This window comes from Physeter macrocephalus, chromosome 12 (genome assembly GCF_002837175.3).
Source record: "Physeter macrocephalus isolate SW-GA chromosome 12, ASM283717v5, whole genome shotgun sequence".
NCBI classification, from domain to species: domain Eukaryota; kingdom Metazoa; phylum Chordata; class Mammalia; order Artiodactyla; family Physeteridae; genus Physeter; species Physeter macrocephalus.
In genome coordinates, this window is record NC_041225.1 from 38,143,196 (window position 1) to 38,159,426 (window position 16,231).

Here is a 16,231-nt window from a genome sequence, read left to right on the forward strand (position 1 = left end):
GAGCCTGTGCCCCGCAACGGGAGAGGCCACAACAGAGAGAGGCCCGCGTAACACAAGAAAGAAAAAAAAAAAAAAAAAAAAAGAAAAACTAGTAAAATCCAAGTAAGGTCTGTAGTTTAGTGAATAATATTGTACCGGTGTTAACCGCATAGCTCTGATAAAAGTACCTCAGTTGTTTAAGATGTCAACATTAAGGAAAACTGGGTAAAGGCTGTAAGGAAACTGTACTATCTTTGCAATACTTACGTAAATCTAAAATTATTTCAAAACCACAAGTTTTTAAAACAAACTCAAATTAAGACCATCAAGTGGAAAGGTGGTGATTCCTTGGAGATACAAAGTTCTGAGGCCTCTGGGACTAGAGAAACCAATTTGGGGCATTATATTCTGATGAACAAGTATAAAGTGTGCAGAGATGACAGAGAGAAGCAGGAGCACAGAACAGATAAGCTCTTGGGAAACCACCTGGACAGACTGGCAGAGACACATAATCACAGACACTGGCTGTGCATCAGAGACACAGAGAACTCGAGAGCACTTCCTTCCATGCGCAGCCCCACACACCAAGACAGTAAGACATAAACGCCTGCCCACGAAGACACAGAGTACCAAAGACCTGAAGAATAAGAAAGAGCACACATGCTCCAGAGACAGTGAGAGGGAAACACAGTCACACACCTGCATGCCTGTCACAGGAGAGGGAGGGAGGAGGGCACAGCACAGAAGTGCAGTCACTGAGGAGAGGCAGGGAGGTGGTGTGGCGGAAGAGCTGCAGCACACACCCGGCTAAGGAAGGAAGGGAGACAGAGGCCTGGAGACAGAGACACAAAGAAAGCCAGAGACACAGAAAGGAAAGACCTAGAGACCGAAGATCTTTGGTTCTGAGTCTCTCAGTTCTGGTCACTCATGAGATCCAATTACGCTGCCTCACTGAAGTTTCCAAGACATATATATCCCTGCATCTTTAGGATAAATCTCCTCTTTCTAAAGCTACCCTGAGTGGTTTGGGGGGGGTGTGTGTGTGTGTTTTTAATCAGAAATACCTAATTAAGACAGATATGCTCCTGAAAAGTCGTAATCAATGAGATTTTTGAAAGCTCTCTGGGTTGATTCTAATGAACAGCCAAGGTTGAAAACTATTAACTAAAGTGTATGATAGGGGAAGGGTAGCTGGCCTACAACATGGAGCAAACAATATTTATTGTATTAACTAGTATGATTACCTAGTATTAAGTGAATGTACCTCATGAAAACATCTTAAAAATAAAGTGACATCTCCCTTGATTAGCAAACATCTACTTTGTTATTTTCCTTCCTAGCTACTCCTTGCATTTGAAAGCTATCTTTAGTATTGTGAGAGCTTTGGAGGCACTGGTATCCTACTGCCATATGAATTTAGTAAATATAAGAAAGGCAAGTTATTTAAAAAATTAAAGCTTACGAAAAAAACCCTCACAACAACTGCTCAAAAAACCCGTACAAGGAGACAGGGATAACTGAGCTGAGACTAACTGCTGTCTCCCCACCTACTAATGTGACTGCTGCTGAATTTGGGTCAACAGCCATAGAGCCCAGTGTCTGTAAATAAAGAGACCCTTTAGTGAGAAGAGAGACTGTCACTGAGAGTCCCTTCAGAACGACAACACACACAAGCAGCGCCACCATAAGGATGTGGCTTCTTTCTTAGCTCCAGGAGAACCTATCTGCACAGAGCTGACCGGCAGCACCGTGCACCGATCGGTACGAGGAGCAAGGAAAAAGCCATGTAAAAGTAGGGTGCATCTGTTCCTTCTCTGGGCGGCCAGCTCATCTGCAGTAAGTTCTGTGACCTTGACTAGTAAGTCAGGAATGTACAGCAGGAGCATGAGTTTTTGTCCCCCCATAACCCACTCCCAGTGCCACAGCTGATGCCAAAAACAGGCCTGGTGCAAAGATCCCAACGCCACCAGGACTAGGATTAGGAAGGCCGAGGGAGGGAAGAGTAAACTGAACCTGTTGCAGAACCTGAATCGCTAGGGGTCTGAGACCTTGGTCACTGGAGAATTCCATCACTGCCCCTGTAGCACTCAGTGCAAAGCCTCAGTGGATAATCAGAGGCTGGAGCGCCAAGTAAAGGGCCTCCAGGCTCAGTCGTCTGGCTTCTCCTAACCATATTCAGCAAGCTTCTCTAATTGAGGAGTTGAAACCCTCTACAAAGGTAGCCCCGAGCCCAGGCGTCACAGATGGAGAGTGTGATGTTTCAGATGTGCGGGAGGGACAGAGTCCGGAGGACCACCTCAAACCTCTGCCAGACTGAAAGACATTCCTCAGGAAAAACGGGATAGCCTCATAGATTTTAGATGCGGACTAGAACCGAAAAGCTCGATGAGCTGATTCTGTAAAAAAGTGATGACAGAATCAGAGACTATAAAAGAAGAGAAATTTTATAGATACCAAATGTTTTAAATGAGGAAGCGGAGGACAAGAGGAATAGTAATGGGTTTGGAAAAGCTCATTTTAGCTATTTTTTTAGACGAGGTCAGTAAAAAGGAGACTGAGCTCAGGTTAAAGCTTTTAACTGTTATTAACGGTTTAAAATATTTTAATGTTCCTATCTACAGGCAGCTGTGTCCTTCAAACTTGGTGATTTGTGTAAGCTAGCCTTTATCTTTCTTTCTTTTTTTAATGGTATTCCAAGGACACATCTCAGAAAGAAGTTTCTGCTTTGATCCAGCTACTTCCCATATGGAAAAAACATTTAAAATCTTTAATTGAGACATAAAACACTTAATGGTGCAGAAAAAAAAAATTTCTTCCTGAGGTTTCTATTTGAAAGATCAACGTGTTATCTAGCTAGGCAGACTAGGTAACTATTTGGACAACTAAGAAATGTAGAGTTCAGTATAATGAATTGAAGCAGAGTTGAGACCAGTACCTTAAAAGTGTTAAAATAACTAATTTTTGATTTCAGCCATAATTTTGTTTGGAGACCGTGGGAGAGAAGACCTTGTTGGGCTGGCGCCCAAGTAAGATAAGGAGAGACAGAAAATAAGCTGGAGAATTGTTACTAAACAGTTCTTTTTCAAGGCCATACAGCATAGAAAATGATTTTTTCTGTATCTTTTCTTCCCTTCTCCTGAGTCAACCTGGAACCCTGGCTTAGGGTTAAGATTCCCAAGGTTACCGAGAGATACATAAAAAACCCGCAATCCTGACTCACATCCCGTCCCCCTTCTATTTTTTAGAAATAAAAATGGAAAATGGGGGAAGTTAAGTGGATACAACACTGAGCAGGAGGAAAGTCTGTTACATGAAGGAAAAAGAAAATAAGATATCACTGTTAATTATGAAAGTTCCAGAAGTTCTGGGCGCTGGGCGTGTGAAAGGGGAATGGGCAGCGGGTGCAGCCTTGCTCTGGGAGCTGGTACGACGGAGTCTGGGGCACCCAGTTGTTAGGAGAAACGAGGATCCCTCAGAGCTTTCTGAGGCAGAATTAAAAAGAATAAGGAGATCAGCCTGAAGAGAGTTTCCTAATGGGCAAAAGGTCATGAGTCTATGATGATGCAAACTGAGCAATTAATATATAGTTAGGTGCTATATATTAATATAGTTAATATGCTATATAGTTAATATAGATTAACTATAACAGAAAGAAGTACAAATGTAAAGCCACAGAGGGTTGTTATATGACCATTCACGAAGGGTCAAGATGGACCCCAAAGAGACTTGAGACTGTGGTCCTCAAGTCAAGCTCACTGGTGAACCCCCTGAGTAAAGGATATAAAATGAGAGCCAGATGGAATACTTTTTTGAAAGTCTTAGAGCTGGAGGCAGAAATTCTGTTTAGGGACACCTTGGCTGGTCACTAACTCTGCCTTAGCCCACATCATACCGACGTGGACTTGCTGAAGCTGGGTTTGGGTCAAGAGCCAGCAAAGTCCAATATTTATAAATATTCCTTTAAACAGAAGTACACAGATTTATCACCACTCGTTCTTCCAGAAAGGTAACAGAAACGAGTGTTAGTGGGCAGGCACGTGGCACTAACTGACACAAGCATTCTGTCGGGAGAGGTGAACAGGCAACAGTGGGCTATGCTGGCAACAGGGCCAAGAGAAAGGAATGAAAAGATATGATATCGCTGCTCCAGTTCTGGGAAGCCAATTCATTTCCTACCATGTCTACATGAATTGGGATTCTAAAGAAGCTGCTTCTTATTAAAGAACTGAAAAACACACGTAGAAAACAAACACTTACTTCTGTCCATCTTTCACAAAACCTTTCAAAGAAGATCCTCGGTTAGTAGCAACTGCTTTTCCACCAAGACCAACTATGAGAGCTGTGAGTACTGCACTCTTCCCACCTAAAGAAACAGGTGTTGAAGAAATCACATTCATTAGAGGGAGAAAAGAGAAGTCTGACTCCTACACTTTGATGTAAAAAAATTTCTGAAATAAAGCATTATACTTCAATTATAATTTTCTTCCAGTGCCAAAAACAAACAAAAAGTTGTACATATCATGAAATATTTAGCTGCTGCTATTAGAAAAAAATCAGTACATTTCAGGAATCAAATCTTTGCCACTAATAAGGAAATGGAAAAAATGGCTGATACCTTTCCAACCTAAAACTCTCATTGTGTCGTCTTGGCCCATCAGCCTATTAAATGAATTTATCTTTCTAATTACCCATATACATTTAACTCATCTAATTTTTCTTACATCCTAATTTAATTAAAATTTACTTTTCCCATAAATTCTCAGAAGCCAGAAACTATTTTTAACATTGAACTCAAGCTCCAGAGGGACAGGACTGTTGTTTTTTTATTCATTGCTTTATCTCTAATATTAGCCCATAATAGGCACTCACATATTTATTGAATGAATGAGCTTAAATATGAAAAAATTATCAGTCATATAGACAATGTTTTTATATAATATTTTGACAATTATTATTCCTAATTTGAATATTATTCATTTGCTAGCTCTTTGAAGAATATACTTCTTTTTACCCTAACAGACATAAAATATCATAAGCTAAAATTCCAAAATCTTTAACAGTTATGGTAACCATTTTCTCAACTCCACAATCAACCAAATTAATCAACTCTTATCAGCTCATCATCTTCCACAATATACTCCAAATTAACCAAAGTACACACTGGTTAGCCCATTTTAGTTCCTGGAATGTCTTTCAAGTCCCTATCCTAACTCTCTCCTTTTTCTTCATTTCCAAATTCACTGCCTCCACCACTTGCATTATATCAATAACTTCACTGTTTCAGGAGTTAAGATCTAACCGCAGAACCAACCCACCAGTCTGTCTTTACTTCTTGTCCTGTTTGACCTCCCCGTAGCTCTGGTTCCTTTGACTATTCCCTCCTTCTGAAAATACTTTCCTCTTGACCGAATAGAGTAGGGAAAACAAAGAACAACAACTAAACAGACTGTGGAGCTACCTGTACTAGTTTCATGTTCTAGCACGGCCACCAGTCGTGGACCCTGGCAAGCTCCTCTCCCTCTGTACTGGCTCAGTCAAGCAGTCAACACCTCACATCCGGCGGGTCTACTACAAAAGCTACCTAACTGGTCTAACTCCTATGTCTTCCCCCTTCTAATCTACTCTCTACAATGTGGCCAGTTCGTTTCACAAATCTTCACCATGTCACCTCTATGCTCTAAAACTTTAACTCCTTCCCCACTGACTTGTGAACGAACTCCCCAACTATTTATCATGCAGTCAACATCCTCAACAACATCGCCTACAACTGATGCTCCAGCGTATGCTTCTGCCCCTTCCTACCATGTATGATATGATAAAACCCTATGAGGTTGTTCACCTCTCTCCGTATACATCTGCTTCTACCCCTCCCGACCTTTGGTGATGAGCAATCTTTGCCTGGAACATCTCAGCTTCTTCTTCCCCAATAAGATCTAAAGAATCTTTCATTTTTATTCAAGCACCACCACAAATACCACCTCTTCTTAAAGCTTTCATTGGCCACAACCGTAAGAGTTAGCTTCTTTCAAGTTTGGATTCCCAAGGCACTTTATTCACACTGTTACAACATTTAATAGATATAAGACACAGGCCTGCCACAGCTGCAATGAGGATAGCTTGCCTACTCTTCTGTGGTATGAATTCCAAGGTACATAGATTCAGAAGAATAAGCAGGAAATGTTTATCCCTATTGCATAATGAGCCTAAAGTTAACTCATTTCTGAAAGTGCAGACTGGCAGGCAATACTGAAAAAATTCATGACCACAAATCAGAGGTCTAAAACTTAGATTTATCAGCACTAGTAGTCACCTATTTTTAAAAGTTAATGCATTCTGATCTCAATGTACTGTTCAAAGTCAAATAAGGAGGGCAAAAGCACTTACTTCCATTGTTGCCAACAACAAAGTTGACATTAGAACCAAATTTAAAGGGTCCAAGCATCGAATGACACATGAAGTTTCTGAGCTGAATACTCTCAATTATTCCAACTTCTGCTGCTGTCTATTAATTAAAAAAACGAGAGAAAACAATCAAATTCACTCACTACAATCAACCAATCATTTGCTAGAAGAGAAGGATTAGCAGTGCTACCAATGAAAAAAGTTACAGAAAGTATAATTTTAAATGTTAACTTTAGTCAATGAGTAAATGATATTAAATGGAGATCTTATATGATTAACCACTCATTCTAAAGTCCTTATAGGATCTAATAAGTGTATCAAGGTTTCTTAATACGGACAATACCAACATTTGAGTCAGATCATTTTTTGTTGGACAGAGGCTGTCTTGTGCATTGTGGGATGTTTAACAGCATCCCTAGCTGCTACCCACCAGATGCCAGTAGCACTCTCCCCTCACCCTAGTTGTGACAACCAAAAATATATTCAGACACTGCTAAATGTCCCCCACTGCGGGGAGGATATATAATTATAATTCTCATATTGTGAATATATGTCATAATTAAATTAGAGAAAGTTTATAAATGTTTCAAGCAAAAGTTCGGCACACAGTGGTCAGACTTCGTAGTTAAAAATACGAAAATAAATCAAACATATTTTACCAAACCTTCCAAATTTTTTTAAAGAACACTTAACGCCTCCAGCCTTTTTAGTCATTTATTTTAAAAATCCCTGGCTCTCTTCTACTAAACACCAGCTTATTAAAAAGCAGAAAACATTTATATCCTTGTATGAGTAGAAAATCGTGGAAATCGTGGTTGAAGACTTTTTAAAAATATATTTTATTTTGATCTAATTGAAGACTCAGATGCAGTTGTAAGAAATAATACAGAGAGATCCTGTGAATCCTTTACCCAGTTTCTGCCCAAGGTTACATCTCGAAAACTACGGTACAATATCACAACCAGCATACTCATATTGACACAGTGACGATACAGAAGATTTCCAGCACAAGTATCCTTCATGTTGTCCTTTTAGAGCCCCATCCACATCCCACCCAATCCACCCCCTCCTTAACCCCTGGCTGGCCCGCTTATCTGTTCTCCATTTCTGAAACATTGTCATTTCAAGATGTTATATTAGTGGAATCACACAGAATGTAACCTTTTGAGATTGGCTTTTTTTTCACTCAGCATAATTGTCCATTTTGGCCTGTATCAGTACTTCACTGCTTTCTATTGCTAAGTAGTATCTCAGGGTATACATGTACCTCAGCATGTTTAACTACTCACTCACTGTGTGCCATCTGGATTGTCAGTTTTTGGCATTACGAATAAAGCTGCTATGAACATTCATGTATAGATTTTTGTGTGAAGATAAATCTTCTTTTATCTGTGACAGATGCTGGGTTATATGATAGATAGTTGCATGTGAAATTTCTTAGAGAAACTGCCGAACTATTTCCCAGAGTGACTATATCATTTTACATTCCCACCACTCAATGATCCAGTGTCTCTGCATCCTTGCCAGCATATGGTGTTGTCATTTTTCAAAAAATTTTAGCCACTCTGATGGGTATGCGGTGATATCTCATTGTGGTCTTAATTTGCATCTCCCTGATGACAAATTATGCTGAACATCATGTCATGTGCTTATTTGCATCTGTATATCCTCTTCTTCAGTGAAATGTCTCTTTATGTCTTCTGCCGATTCTCAAATTGGATTATTTGCTTTTAACTGATGAATTTTGAGAGTTTTTTATACAAACAAGATGTTAGAACTTTGTTGGATATGTGATTTGCAAATATTCTCCTGGCTTGACTTTCCATCCTTATAACAGGGTCTTTTGCAGACGAAAAGTTTTTAATTTTGATGAGGTCCAACTTATCAATTTTTCATTTAATGGTGTATACATTTGATGTTAAGTCTAAGAATTGTTCCCGAATGCTAACCTGAACCTGAACCCGAACATTTGGTACAATTCTCCAATCAAACCAACTGGGACTGAAGATATCTTTTCTGGGAGTTTTTAAATGATGAATTAAATTTCCTTCATAGTTACAGAGTGATTAAAATGATCTATTTCATATTGAATGAATTGTGGTAGTTTGTGCTTTTCGAGGAACTGGTCTACTCTATCTAAGCTGTGAATCTATGTGTGTAGAGTTGTTAACAGTATTCCCTTATTATCCTTCTGATGTTTGCAGAGTCTGTGGTCATAACCTCTGTTTCATTCCTGATATTAGTAATTTGTGTCTTCTCTCTTTTCTCCCCTTTGTCAATCTTAGTAGAGGTTTGTCAATTTTATTGATCTTTCCAAAGAACCAGCTCCTTGTTTCATTGTTTTCTCTACTAATTTTTTCTAATCATTAACATAAACTTCAAAATTAGTCAGATGATTTTATCTCAGCTTTTTAAAATTCATATTACTTTTCCTCTGCAGAGACCCAGCTCCTGATGCTGAATTAAGAATATGACATATAAACCAGACATGAGAAACATGCAAATCAAAAGACATAATATTGTAATTTTGCACTCACCAAAGTAGAGGTACCATTAGTGAAAGAAACTGTACATTCATCTTCGTCACCATCTTTATCAAAATCATCCAGCTCTTCTTGTCTTGGTCTTTTGGCATTTCCAGGAGAGAAGAAATTTCCTTCCTTTCTTTTGGCCATCAGGTCTAAACAAATATTAGTGACAATAAAGAAAATCATGTATAGCATCCATAAGATTGTTCCATATACATTAAAAAGCTTAACAAAATAAGACAGACAAAGCTAAAGTTTTAGTACTATATCCATTCATTTTTACTTTAAAAAAAGTAAAACTATCATCTGCATGGAGGGAGGGCGCCATGAGCCAAAAAATGCAGGTGGTCACTAGAGGCTGGAAAGGCAAGGACACAGATACTCGAGAACCTCCAGAAAGGAATGCAGCCCTACTGGCCCCTTGATTTTAGCCCAGGCAGACCCGTCAACTTCTAACCTACAGAAGTATAAGATAATAAATTTTTGTTAAAAAAAAAAATCTGCACATGCTACACTAGTTGATTTTACTTCAGAATGATTCATGACCAAGGATTTTACTCATATGGGCCTACCTAAGTGTTTTAACTCCTAAGCTCACAAAAGGTAAAAGATCTTATTTGTGAAACTGTGGATCTATTGACAGAGATGGCATAATGCCTCTGAAATGATTCCAGAGCAATCATCCAATTTTTATAAGTTATAAATAGTGAACCACATGAAACTAATTTTAATTATTTTCCCAAAGAAGCATATTTGCCTAGCATCAATAGTGTCCCTTAACTCTTCTCTAAAGAAACAGCCCATGCTGATTGTGTTTTTTTGTTGTTTTTTTTTACTGATATACTATAAAATTTATACCTAGAAAATGAACATCATCAAGATTTTCTAAACATATAAATGCTGCACCTCAAGTCAAAGCTGATGGTCTTTGATTGAAATTAAATGGTTGACTACTCCAAATGTTGCTTTCATTTTTCTCTTAAAAATTCACTTAGAGATCTAAAATGATAGGTACCCAATAACTGTTTGCTGAATAACTGGAAAGAAAAATCCACAGCATAGGTAATAAAAAATTTCTAAGATGTAAGAATATAAAAATAGCTCTACTCTCAACCCACTTAGGTGCCCCTAGTGCTATACTATAGCAGCCCTGTTTGTACCAGGTACCTGGGCAGCAGTGGATTAAATGAGATTTTCTCTCTCATGCATTTGGATTGAAAGATTCAAGTCAGTTCTCAGTAAAAGAGGAAAGCTCCACTTGCTGATGTACCTGCAGGGCAAGACAGCCAAGATGAAGTGTGTGTGTGTGGGGGGGAGGCTGGGGGGCTAGTGGAGTGATGTTACAAAGATGGCATGAAGTAGACGGAGAACAGGGACCCTAGAGCAGGGATGCGAGAGAAGGAGGGCGGGCGAGACAGACATTCGTACAGTGTTTAATTTTTATCCACTGCTTTCTTAAGTTACACTGACAGAACCAATTTTGCAGAAACATCAAATATCTATAGGTACTGTGTTGGAACTGCTTTGGGGAACTATCTTTGACAGGTTTTATTTTGACAATGCATGCTTCATTAAGTGAACTGAGTAGTTTCTCTATCTTTTTTTAAAAAAATATTTATTTTTATTTATTTATTTTTGGCTGCGTTGGGTCTTCATTGCTGTGCGCGGGTGAGCAGGGGCTGCTCTTCGTTGCGGTGTGTGGGTTTCTCATTGTGGTGGCTTCTCTTGTTGCGGAGCATGTGCTCTAGGCGCGCAGGCTTCAGTAGTTGTGGCATGCGGGCTCAGTAGTTATGGCTTGTGGGCTCTAGAGCGCAGGCTCAGTAGTTGTGGCTCGTGGGCTCTAGAGAACAGGCTCAGTAGTTGTGGCGCACGGGCTTAGTTGCTCCGCGGCATGTGGGATCTTCCCAGACCAGGGCTCGAATCCGTGTCCTCTGCATTGGCAGGCAGATTCTTAACCACTGTGCCACCAGGGAAGCCCTCCCCATCTTTTTAATGCTCTGAAATCACCATTCTGGCATGACATTGAAATGTTTTTTTAAAGTGAGAAAGAACTAAGCTTAAAGCTATTAGATATTGGAGACTATTTCAACTTTATGAAATCATTTCAATTTCTTTTTTGTACACTGGTTATTACAGGTTCATTATATCTTCCTAGAACAAGTTTGCTATAATTTTATTTTCCAGAACACTGATAATTTAAAGCTTCAAATTTACTACACAAAATTACATTGTTTTGTAAAATCCTCAACTGTGGTCATGACTCCTTTCACATCAATTCTATTTAATTAAATTTAAACTTTTTTCTCCCAAAAGTAGTTATTTGCGTTTTTCAAACCTAGTTTTTCTTTAATGAAAACATTTTAATGTTTATTCATATATATTTATACAACCAAATATAAGAGATATGCAGTGGGGCTGGAGTTCAGTCTCTAATTCTTTATCTCAAAGTGCAAGTTAATAAAAGCAATCAGCGACTTCCACTTCCAGGAAGATGGAATAGATGTAATTTTCCCTATTCCCACTGCTTAGTAAACTAAAATCCTTGAAAATTATATACTATAAAACAAACATAAGACGACTCTGAAGAAGGAGGCAGACTGGCTAGGAACCACGTGACCCAAGGAATGACATCGTGGTGGTTTCCTGAGTTTTTGTTTTGCCTCAACTATCCCAGACTTGGAGAAGCCAGCAACAGGGGAAACACCAACAGGTACAGGGGAAAAACAAAAATGCCTAATGAAATCTTGCTCTCTCTAGACAAAGGAGCAGGAAAAGGGGAGCCTAACAAGACAGGAAACTTTTAGACAACAATCACTCTACTCCAGTCAAATATCACTAAAAGAACTGTTGGCCCTTCCTCTTCCCCCGCAACACCAGCAAACGCCAAGTGGGTAGCCTGGACTTCCACCCTGGTGAAGCTAGTTTCAGAGAAGGCTGTGTAGGCCAAGTAGGGAGCCATGATGATGGCATCAGGTGGAGAACTTAGATGTCCACCCCCAACAGGGGGTAACAGGATGCTACTTACTCCCATTCCCCCTTGGATGGTGTCAGAGGAGGCCTTTTACCACTGCCCGGAAAGGTGAGGAGGCCACCACACTGCAGTGTCCACGTGGGGGGCTGAAACTCCCACTCTAGCCGAACAGCCACCGTAAGCTATGGAAAGAGCTCTGGTAAAGTTTTAGATGTGAGTCTTTGTGTCCATGGCCTAAAAAAACCATAGGGCAGCAGTTCTCAAAGGTTGTGGTGTCTTAAAAAGTATCAAGGACCTCAAAGAGCTTTTGTTTAAATCTATCAATATTTACCATATTATAAATCAAAATTGAAAAACTTTTAAAACAAGCAACACACAAGTACACATTCTATCAGTCGTCAGAGCGATGGCATCATCACATGTCTGTAACCTCTGGAAAATTCCACTGTACAGTCACAAGTGAATGAAAATGAAAAAGGGAAATAACACCTTACAATAATTATGAAAACAATTTTGATCTTGTAGACCCTTTGAAAGAGTCATGGATCCCTGGACCACACTTGGCAAACTGCTACTGTAGGGGATACTATAAGCATGTCCATGACACAGTGCCATAAATGACAAGGCATAGCTACCAGTAATAAAGTTAGGGCAGCAGAGAAGAAGCCAGTCATAGAATGACTGGTAGACTTGATATTCAAAGTGTGGTCCAAGGACCATCAAGCAGCCATCTACATCTCCGAGGAACATATTAGATATCCAGAATCTTAGGCCTCAATTTAAACCAACTGAATCTGAAGCTTCATTTTAACAAGGTCTCGGGTGACTCACAAGCACATTAAAGTCTGAGAAGAACTGTTGTAAACAACATTAAAAAACTTGGGACTTATCCTATCCTGAAGGCAATAAGGAACCTAATTTATCATGATAAATCAAATATCACTTAAAAGGTATATTAGTTAACATCCAAAGAAGGACATTTAACAAATGCCTTTTGAGACAGTACTAGTGTTACAGTCACAATTACATAATATTCAGCATCTTTTTTACAAATAATTTAATGTTTATTCTGAATCTCTTACACAAGTCAGCACTTGAAAATCGAACAATTCTCAAATTATTTAATAGCAAGAATTAATGTATATTAGTTTCAGCTTGTTGCTTATTGAAGTTCCCTAGAATACCACCAGGCTATTATTTTCCCAACACTTCCTTCTTTCCCACCCATACCTCTATTCCTTTCTCAATTACAATAATTTATTTATTAGCGAAGAGCAAAGAAGACGCATTACTTTTTGGTTTTCCCAACATTAAATGCCCTTTTAGACACTGTTTTTATTAATGCTTAATACACGATCTTGCAGTTAGCAGACACATCAGCTGACTGATTTTAGTATTTTACCATTAGAAAATGGTAGTTTTTCAAGTAAAACTGGGGGGAACAAGGGGCACGAAGGTAAATGTGATTAGCTCCTCACAACGAATGTGAGATTCTATATAAGACAGCAGACAGTGTGCTACATAACAATGATGTTTTTTATTTGCTGTGCTTAGCCTGGGATTTGCAGTTTGCTGTTAGGTTACCATGGTAACTTGCACCTAACAGACACTGAAGGATCCTACCTTTTAAAATAGGAATCACTTTGTAATTTAATGATAATGGATTTTTAAAAACACACATGAATGTCCTGAGAGTTAATTTTAGGTTACAATAGTAAAATTGTTTCTAATAGGCTAAAGACACATATAAACAGATGCAAAGAAAAATACTTTTAATGTCCTGCAATATACAAAAATAGAAAAAAAGCTCCTCTGGGATTTTCAATATATCCATAAAGCTCTTCATGGTCTTTAATATTTGTTTATTTACAATAAAAAAATTAAAATTAAAGGACATATTATTTCCCCCTCGCAGAAAGCAAACTCCATCAGAGCAGGAAGAGTAACAAATATGAAGATTCTCAATAAAACAAAAGTTCAAGAAGAAAAATCAATCGCCAAGGGTTAATTCCAGCAAGCATGTACACAGGAAATTTGATAGAGACCAAAAGCATTTTAACAAAGGACTATACATTTCTAAATTTTCAATTTTATTGTGAGTATGTAGTAATTCACACTTCCCATTCATATCAAAGTAGGGGCTAACAGCAGTGAGAACGGTATAACAGAACTGGAATTATTAATAGAAAACAGTGGTTAAAAAAAAGGCAAATTGCCGCTGCTTCTGAATCTACCATGGACTGTTTACCTCATTCCCAATTCCACTTCTCCCACCATCACAGACAAATTCATTCTGCATTATACCACCTCATTTTGAATGTACTGAATTAATTAAGCACACTACTTGGACTATATCATGAAGTAATGTGAGATGCAATATATAATAAATAATATAAATAAGTGAAAAAGCTCATTAGGCCATCCATCAAACAATTCCAGATGAGCAAAACTAGGAAGTACTAAGCACAGCACTTCAGATAATAAAATGTGAACACTCAGATTTGTGTTTTAAAAAATCCCTGTGGGGGGGAAAAAAAAAATTCCTGTGACCTCAATATAGAAGACAAACGAAACAGAGAGAGTAAGAATACGGGCAAAAGAGACCAGTCTCTAAAGGATAAGGGGTGCTGAACAAAAGCAGTGGCATGCACACCAATGTTCACTGCAGCATTATTTACAATAGGCAAGATATGGAAGGAACCTAAGTGTCCATCAACAGATAAATGGATAAAGGTGTGATACACACATACACACACAATGGAATATAACACAACCATTAAAAATGAAATCTTGCCATTTGCAACAACATGGGTGAATCTAAAGGGTATGATGCTAAATGAAATAAGTCAGACAGAGGAAGACAAATACCCATATGATCTCACTTATATGTGGAATATAAAAAACAAAAGAAACAAAACAATATGAAAACAGACTCACAGATACAGAGAACAAATGGATAGTTGCCAGAGGGAGGGGTCGGGAATGAAATAAGTGAAGGGGATTAGGAGGTACAAACCTTTCCTTTAATCTTCAACATCCTTCTAAGTATCGTCCTTATTTTACAAAAGGGGATATTGAGGCTCAATTAAAAGATACCCAGACTTATGTAGCTATAACTTAGCAGAGCCTAGATCCAAACCCAGGTTGTCAAAACCCAAAGTCAAACCTCTTTAACGTCCAGGTTCCTCGTGGTATGAACTGAGTTTAACCAAGTTTGACTATTTATAGGCAGTGAAATTGGATATTAATCTGCTCATCTTCTCATCCATCCTTTGTTAATGTATAAAACTACATAAAGGATTCTAATGCGATATGTCCCTCTAATGTTACTATTCAAGCCAATTAAAACGTGGGCTTGCTTTATAAAATTTTACCTTGTGTTTAATTTTCAGAAACAACCTTTACTCTTAATACGAAGTGCCATTATCAGTAGACTGAGCAGGTTTGGAAAGGAAGGAGGATAAATAATACATTTCTGTTGTTTGAAAACACTGAGTTTGAAGTGCTCCTGAGGCAGAGAGGCCAGTAGACAGTAAAATATACTCTGCAGTACAGACAGATTTGGGAGTGGAGCTAAGAAAGCCACAAGAAGTATTTTGAATTTGGTCACCAGGGAAACTATGTTTAGTGAGAAAGATGTATCTCATTAACTAGTGAATCCAAAACACTAACATTAATATAAGTATCTACACTTGACCCTCAGTCATCTGGACGTGTGTGTGTGTGTGTGTGTGTGTGTGTGTGTGTGTGTGTGTGTGTATAAAACTGTGACATTTAATTATGCCTTAAATATAATGCTACTATTGTGGTAAAATTTTGAGTTATTTATTAATTCCTGAAAGTAAGCCAAGTAACAGCTTTGATTAATTTTCCTAACTTAGGTCTAAAAATGATAGTCAAGGTTTAGGCAAGTTTTACACAAAATTCTACATCCAGGCACTCAGTAAAATATACTCAGTAAAATAAACTTTTGGGAATGAAACTGGATTTTCATTGTAACCACTTTAATATGCCATTTGTGCTGACTTTTTGCCAGGCTCAGTTCTAAATACTTCATACTAATTATAGACAGGTACAGAGATAAAACTCTAACTCTCTCTCTCTATCCCCCCACCCTCACATATTTAAGAATCCTGTTAGGGATAGGAACTGAAATTTGCAGAGGTGGTCCCGACTTGTCGGGGGTCACACAACACTGGTTCTGTCTTGCACAAAGTGACGGAGTGAGAGAGTGGCATGGACATATATACACTACGAAACGTAGGGTGGATAGCTAGTGGGAAGCAGCCGCATAGCACAGGGAGATCAGCTCGGTGCTTTGTGACCACCTAGAGGGGTGGGACAGGGAGGG

At 38.6% G+C, this 16,231-nt stretch overlaps 1 protein-coding gene across 6 annotated transcripts in view; it reads right to left on the bottom strand.

Moving 5' to 3' along the window:
• Positions 1–16,231, bottom strand: part of SMC6 (structural maintenance of chromosomes 6) — a 75,725-nt gene that overhangs the window by 58,024 nt on the left and 1,470 nt on the right. For 5 of the 6 annotated variants that reach the window (XM_028496692.2, XM_007127334.4, XM_007127335.4 and 2 more), the window contains 3 exons: positions 8,919–9,061; positions 6,364–6,481; positions 4,237–4,342 (listed from right to left, as the gene is read on the bottom strand). In XM_028496692.2, the coding sequence (XP_028352493.1) occupies positions 4,237–4,342; positions 6,364–6,481; positions 8,919–9,056 (362 nt within the window). In that variant the 5' untranslated portion in view covers positions 9,057–9,061. Of the gene's footprint in view, positions 1–4,236; positions 4,343–6,363; positions 6,482–8,918; positions 9,062–11,934; positions 12,063–16,231 lie in introns of all 6 variants that reach the window. The other variant, XM_028496691.2, reaches the window with a different exon arrangement.